Source organism: Salmo trutta, chromosome 31 (genome assembly GCF_901001165.1).
Source record: "Salmo trutta chromosome 31, fSalTru1.1, whole genome shotgun sequence".
NCBI lineage: Eukaryota > Metazoa > Chordata > Actinopteri > Salmoniformes > Salmonidae > Salmo > Salmo trutta.
The window spans coordinates 39,126,454-39,134,419 of NC_042987.1; the positions used below are offsets into that span (position 1 = coordinate 39,126,454).

General features: G+C 47.6%; 1 protein-coding gene across 1 annotated transcript; it reads right to left on the bottom strand.

The window, feature by feature from the left end:
• Positions 1 to 5,889: 5,889 nt before the first annotated feature.
• On the bottom strand, positions 5,890 to 6,825 carry LOC115169217 (putative proline-rich protein 21). The gene has a single exon (XM_029724693.1). It carries the CDS (start codon positions 6,823 to 6,825, stop codon positions 5,890 to 5,892), a length of 936 nt encoding a protein of 311 aa, XP_029580553.1.
• Positions 6,826 to 7,966: the final 1,141 nt, after the last annotated feature.

Here is a 7,966-nt window from a genome sequence, read left to right on the forward strand (position 1 = left end):
GTGGTGGGTGTAGGTGTGGTGGGTATAGGGGTTGGGGTGGTGGGTGTAGGGGTTGGGGTGGTGGGTATAGGTGTGGTGGATATAGGGGTTGGGGTGGTGGGTATAGGGGTGGTGGGTATAGGTGTTGGGGTGGTGGGTATAGGTGTTGGGGTGGTGGGTATAGGGGTTGGGGTGGTGGGTATAGGTGTGGTGGGTATAGGGGTTGGGGTGGTGGGTATAGGGGTGGTGGGTATAGGTGTTGGGGTGGTGGGTATAGGTGTTGGGGTGGTGGGTATAGGGGTGGTGGGTATAGGGGTTGGGGTGGTGGGTATAGGGGTTGGGGTGGTGGGTATCGTGGTGGTGGGTATAGAGGTTGGGGTGGTGGGTATAGGGGTGGTGGGTATAGGGGTTGGGGTGGTGGGTATAGGTGTTGGGGTGGTGGGTATAGGTGTTGGGGTGGTGGGTATAGGGGTGGTGGGTATAGGTGTTGGGGTGGTTGGTATAGGGGTTGGGGTGGTGGGTATCGTGGTGGTGGGTATAGAGGTTGGGGTGGTGGGTATAGGGGTGGTGGGTATAGGGGTTGGGGTGATGGATATAGGGGTGGTGGGTATAGAGGTTGGGGTGGTGGGTATAGGAGAGGTGGGTATAGGGGTGGTGGGTATAGGGGTGGTGGGTATAGGGGTTGGGGTGGTGGGTATAGGGGTGGTGGGTATAGGGGTAGGGGTGGTGGGTATAGGGGTTGGGGTGGTGGGTATAGGGGTGGTGGGTATAGGTGTTGGGGTGGTGGGTATAGGGGTGGTGGGTATAGGGGTGGTGGGTATAGGGGTTGGGGTGGTGGGTATAGGTGTTGGGGTGGTGGGTATAGGGGTGGTGGGTATAGGGGTGGTGGGTATAGGTGTTGGGGTGTTAGGTATAGGGGTTGGGGTGGTGGGTATAGGGGTGGTGGGTATAGGGGTGGTGGGTATAGGGGTTGGGGTGGTGGGTATAGGGGTGGTGGGTATAGGGGTTGTGGTGGTGGGTATAGGGGTGGTGGGTATAGGGGTAGGGGTGGTGGGTATAGGGGTGGTGGGTATAGGTGTTGGGGTGGTGGGTATAGGGGTGGTGGGTATAGGGGTGGTGGGTATAGGTGTTGGGGTGTTAGGTATAGGGGTTGGGGTGGTGGGTATAGGTGTTGGGTGGTGGGTATAGGGGTGGTGGGTATAGGGGTGGTGGGTATAGGTGTTGGGGTGGTGGGTAAAGGGGTGGTGGGTATAGGTGTTGGGGTGGTGGGTATAGGTGTTGGGGTGGTGGATATAGGGGTGGTGGGTATAGGGGTTGGGGTGGTGGGTATAGGGGTTGGGATGGTGGGTATAGGGGTTGGGGTGGTGGGTATAGGGGTTGGGGTGGTGGGTATAGGGGTGGTGGGTATAGGGGTTGGGGTGGTGGGTATAGGGGTGGTGGGTATAGGGGTTGGGGTGGTGGGTATAGGTGTTGGGGTGGTTGGTATAGGGGTTGGGGTGGTGGGTATAGTGGTGGTGGGTATAGAGGTTGGGGTGGTGGTATTGGTGTTGGGGTGGTGGGTATAGGTGTTGGGGTGGTGGGTATAGGGGTGGTGGGTATAGGGGTTGGGGGGTGGTGGGTATAGGGGTTGGGGTGGTGGGTATAGGTGTTGGGGTGGTGGATATAGGGGTGGTGGGTATAGGGGTTGGGGTGGTGGGTATAGGTGTTGGGGGTGGTGGGTATAGGGGTAGGGGTGGTGGGTATAGGGGTGGTGGGTATAGGGGTGGTGGATATAGGGGTGGTCGGTATAGGGGTGGTGGGTATAGGGGTTGGGGTGGTGGGTATAGGGGTGGTCGGTATAGGGGTGGTGGGTATAGGGGTAGGGGTGGTGGATATAGGGGTGGTGGGTATAGGGGTGGTGGGTATAGGGGTAGGGGTGGTGGGTATAGGGGTTGGGGTGGTGGGTATAGGGGTGGTGGGTATAGGGGTTGGGGTGGTGGGTATAGGGGTGGTGGGTATAGGGGTTGGGGTGGTGGGTATAGGGGTTGGGGTGGTGGGTGTAGTGGTTGGGGTGGTGGGTATAGTGGTTGGGGTGGTGGGTATAGGGGTGGTGGGTATAGGGGTGGTGGGTATAGGGGTAAGGGTGGTGGGTATAGGGGTTCGGGTGGTGGGTATAGAGGTTGGGGTGGTGGGTATAGGGGTGGTGGGTATAGGGGTTGGGGTGGTGGGTATAGGGGTGGTGGATATAGGGGTGGTAGGTATAGGGGTTGGGGTGGTGGATATAGGGGTGGTGGGTATAGGGGTTGGGGTGGTGGGTATAGGGGTTGGGGTGGTGGGTATAGGGGTGGTGGGTATAGAGGTGGTGGGTATAGGGGTTGGGGTGGTGGGTATAGGGGTGGTGGGTATAGGGGTTGGGGTGGTGGTTATAGGGGTGGTGGGTATAGGGGTGGTGGGTATAGGGGTGGTGGGTATAGGGGTTGGGGTGGTGGGTATAGGGGTGGTGGGTATAGGGGTTGGGGTGGTGGGTATAGGGGTGGTGGGTATAGGGGTGGTGGGTATAGGGGTGGTGGATATAGGTGTTGGGGTGGTGGGTATAGGGGTGGTGGGTATAGAGGTTGGGGTGGTGGGTATAGGGGTTGGGGTGGTGGGTATAGGGGTGGTGGGTATAGAGGTTGGGGTGGTGGGTATAGGGGTTGGGGTGGTGGGTATAGGGGTGGTGGGTATAGAGGTTGGGGTGGTGGATAGCAGTACAGGAGACATCATGAGGTAACCATATTATGGATAGCAGTACAGTTGAGGAGAAGAGACCTCGTGATGTAACCTCATGAGCAGTGGTGTACAGTACTTTAGTAAAAATACTTGAAAGTACTATTTAAGTAGTTTTGGGGGGTATCTGTACTTTACTTTACTATTAATATGTTTGCCAACTTTTACATCACTACATTCCTAAAGAAAATAATGTACTTTTTACTCCATACATTTTCCCTGACACCCAAAAGTACTCATTACATTTTGACAGGAAAATGGTCCAATTCACACACTTATCAAGAGAACATCCCTGGTCATCCCTACTGCCTCTGATCTGGCGGACTCACTAAACACAAATGCTTAGTTTGTAAACTATGTCTGAGTGTTGGAGCGTGCCCCTGGCAATCCGCCAATAAAAAAAGAAAAGAAAATTATGCCGTCTGCTTTGCTTAATATAAGGAATTTGAAATGGTTTATACTTTTACTTTTGATACATTTGAGCAATTCTATTTACTTTTGATACTTAAGTATATTTAAAACCAAATACTTTTAGACTTTTACTCAAGTAGTATTTTACTGGGTGACTTTCACTTTTACTTGAGTAATTTTCTATTAAGGTATCTTTACTTTTGCTCAAGTGTGACAATTGAGTACTTTTTCCACCATTGCTCATGAGGTAACCATACCGTGGGTCCATCTGGAAACATTAGTGGAGGATTACAGGGGAGGACCTGTGAGACAGATTTGTCTATTGATACGGATTAGCATCTAAACCCACACCTGTAATCCTGAGTGTCATTCCAAAGGATGAAATCATGGGAACGGCAATCGGCATTTTTGTACTGGAGAGTCATCAAATCAAATCCAACTTTATTTATAGAGCACATTTCTTACAGAGGATGCATTTCAAAGTGCTTAACAAATGAAAAATACAAGGTGAGGAAAAATAAAAACACAATGTTTTTCGAAATGAGACAAATTTAACAGTAAAACAACAGTGGACATGAGAGCATAAAAAACACTATAATAATAAGATCAAATCTCAAATCAGAACCAAGGTGTTTTTCCATAGGAGCGCCACTAGACCCACAACCCAAGTACTTCGACTTGTTTTGGGTTAGGCCTCGGAGGTCAAAATACTCTTAAATACTTTAGTGGAAATGCACCATTAGCACAGAGATCCCTTACCCCATTGTCGTCCTTGTCAGCTGCAGCCTTATCCTCAGGTTGGACTCCCATTCTCCGATGTGGTAATGAAACGTTTTATAGAAAACAGGTGGATGTTAAATCATGGTCTAGACAGCTTGGATTCATCTGTGTTTGATCGTGTGAGGATGAAACAGGCTATAGGCTACATGTAGAGATTTTGAAAACATTCAGCACGTCTCGGCGTAGTACCATTTGTGGCAATATAATATTGTCATTCTACAAAAATGGAGGAATACTTATGTAATGAAGATATTTTTAGTTGATATATCCTTTATTTATCCAGGTGAGTCCCATTGAGATAGGATTCTCTTCTTTTTTTCACTGTTGTACGTACGTTGTTGAGGCCGATTGTGTATGGGTCTATAGGCTGCGTTTAAACAGGCAGGCCAATTCTGATATTTTTCCCACTAATTGGTCTTTTGACCAATCACATAAGATCTTATCACATCAGATATTTTTCAGAGCTGATCTGATTGGTCAAAACACCAATTAGTGCAAAAAAGATCCGTATTGTGACGTAAACCCCTTACCTGGCTACCCAAACTCAATGCTCCGGCCAAACGCCACGCCCACAAACGTTTCTTCTCCGCAATGAGTCTGGATCTGACTACCTCCCCAACAATTTATAGAACACAAACACATTCTAAGCGTTCTGATTGGTCCCAGAAACCGATGGGTTTGGACCAGAGCCAGAACACACGTGGGTAAAGCGACGTTTTGAAAAATCCGTCGTTGTCTTTTATACTCTGATTGGTTAGAGGCGATCCAACTGCTGATAATAATATATGCCGTTTAGCAGATGCTTTCAGCCAAAGCAACTTACATTCATACATACATACACGTTATGTGTGGTGCCAAGAATCAAACCCACTATCTTGGCGTTGCAAGCGCTATGCTCTACCAACTGAGCTACAGACTTTGTTTTGTACGACCCCCCCCCCCCCTCCCATTTTGACATCAACCACAAATGACTTCAATGATGTCAGTCTCAGACTGAATTCTGTAGCGAACATAGAGCAGCGTGGAATAATTCAGTTTGAGTAGTCAGGCAAGTAAGCCACATCATGTCAAATCACCCTCTGGGTTTTTACCAAAGTGGCAATTGAACTGACAGGACTGAAGCTACTGATATCAGTCCCCCCCCCCAAAAAATAGATAATACTAAAAGCTGCTGTAATTCAATAACATTTTCAACAAACACGAAACTGGTCTTACAACTAAGAGACCTTAAACTGTATCTACAAGGCTTGAAGAACAAGACAGTTTCCCACTCGTAACATTTTCACCAGAACACAGGTTAGCTCACAATGTGAATAAAACATACATTAGCACATTTCAGGAGAAAGTCCAAATGTTTCTCCCCTGCTACTGCTGCAACATTAAACATGAAAACGGGCTACTTTGTTTGCAAACCTACACCTCTTTTTAACAGAATGTCGAAGACACCCACACCAGTCGGTTCAACTCAGGAAAAAAAAGTTGACATTGTAGTCACCTGGTGTCCCGATTTCCAACATCCCCCCCCCCCCTCCCCCCCTGAAGTGAGTAACACACCTCCCACTGGGCAGCTTTTGTTTTCAGGCTAGTGAACGGAGGACAGAGAAGGAAGCGACGCAGAGAGAACCACGTTGTAGATGACGCAGGAGGAATCCCCCCTCCCCCCCTATAACCTCACCTCACCGCATCCTCAGCATCTCCTTCATAGCAGGGATGGGTCATACAGGGTGACAGACGGAGAGATGTGGACAGTTATATCAGAGATGGCGAGTGTAGGTGTGGGTGTCTGCCTGCGTGAGTGAGCCAACTAAACACAGTGACGTCTTAGTTGTGTGGTACCCACTGTTTGATGTTACGGTGAGTAAAGCCTATGGACACCAGTAATGCATTTTCAAACTATTCCTACAAGCCCAAGATAAATATATACTGACAGGGTGAAAGGGGAGGAAAACCAACATGCAAAAAAAAAACACTTCCTCAATGCAATGTCAGAAGAAACTGAGTCAGTACATTCACATTAGTGAAAGGCAAAACGTGCGCATCGGTCAACATGTGGGACTCATTGGGATATATGTAGGGCTTATGGGTAAACATGTAGGGCTCATTGGGACATATGTAGGGCTTATGGGTAAACATGTGGGACTCATTGGGATATATGTAGGGCTTATGGGTAAACATGTAGGGCTCATGGGTAAACATGTAGGGCTCATTGGGAAACATGTCGGGCACATTGGTGAACATGTAGGGCTCATGGGTAAACATGTAGGGCTCATGGGTAAACATGTAGGGCTCATTGGTGAACATGTAGGGCTCATGGGTAAACATGTAGGGCTCATTGGGAAACATGTAGGGCACATTGGTGAACATGTAGGGATCATGGGTAAACATGTAGGGCTCATTGGGATATATGTAGGACTCATGGGTAAAAATGTAGGCCTCATGCGTAAACATGTAGGGCTCATTGGGATATATGTGAGGCTCATTGGGATATATGTAGGGCTCATGGGTAAACATGTAGGGCTCATGGATAAACATGTAGGGCTCATTGGGATCTATGTAGGGCTCATGGATAAACATGTAGGGCTCATTGGGATATATGTAGGGCTCATGGATAAACATGTAGGGCTCATGGATAAACATGTAGAACTCATTGGGATATATGTAGGGCTCATGGATAAACATGTAGAACTCATTGGGATATATGTAGGGCTCATGGATAAACATGTAGGGCTCATGGATAAGCATGTAGGGCTCATGGATAAACATGTAGGGCTCATTGGGATATATGTAGGGCTCATGGGTAAACATGTAGGGCTCATGGATAAACATGTAGGGCTCATTGGGATATATGTAGGACTCATTGGTAAACACGTAGGGCTCATTGGGATATATGTAGGGCTCATGGATAAACATGTAGGGCTCATGGGTAAACGTGTAGGGCTCATGGGTAAAAATGGTATAGGTTTCTGAGTAAAAGAACCAAGTGATAGTTCATGTTATGTTGGCCTGCTTACCTAAAGATTATATGTTAGTTCAAATACAGGTCTTCAGGTCTGTGGCAAGGTAACCCAACACATGATGCTAGGATTGCAAACTTCTTCTGCCACACAAAAGCAGACACACACACACACACATTCCCTCACTCTCTCAATTCAATTCAAGGGGCTTTATTGGCATGGGAAATATATGTTAACATTGCCAAAGCAAGTGTAGTAGATAATATACAAAAGTGAAATAAACAATAAAAATTAACTAAAAATTAACAGCAATATATGTATATACAGTGTTGTAACAATGTGCAAATGGTTAAAGTACAAAAGGGAAAATAAAAAAACAGAAATATGGGTTATATTTACAATGGTGTTTGTTCTTCACTGGTCGCCCTTTTCTTGTGGCAACAAGTCACATATCTTGCTGCTGTGATGGCACACTGTGGTATTTCACACAGTAGATATGAGAGTTTACCAAAGTTGGGTTTGTTTTCAAATTCTTTGTGGATCTGTGTAATCTGAGGGAAATATGGGAAATAAGTGGAGAGAGAAGAGAGTGGAGAGAGAAGAGAGTGGAGCGAGAAGAGAGTGGAGCGAGAGAGAGAGAGAGAGAGAGGAGAGAGAAGAGAGAGAGAGGAGAGAGAAGAGAGTGGAGCAAGAGAGAGAGCGCGAGAGAGGGGGAGAGAGGGGAGAGAGAGAGGGGGAGAGAGGGGAGAGAGAGAGGAGAGGGGAGAGAGGAGAGAGAGAGAGAGAGAGAGGCGCACCACCGTCCCACAGACACATGGTGCTCAAGTGATCTTTTACAGCTTACTTGGCAGCAGGGCCAAATATAGTAATTCTCTCCCTGCATGCGTAATCTCTTTAACACACAGAGAAACAGGATGGATGGATGAATCCTGCCTATTTAAGAATGTGAGTATGTGTGAGGGCCTATGGGGACAGTGAATGGGCGATATCCTGTCTAACTTGGCATCTCTGTTGTGATGAGACTACAGAGAGATTTTTGATTCATGGCTTTACTTGGATTTTTATTTCCAGACCCACTTTAAAGTATAGAAACTTAT

Bases quoted from the DNA above. Each gene is read 5' to 3' on its own strand.
- LOC115169217 (XM_029724693.1), bottom strand. From the start codon at position 6,825: ATGTTTATCCATGAGCCCTACATATATCCCAATGAGCCCTACGTGTTT.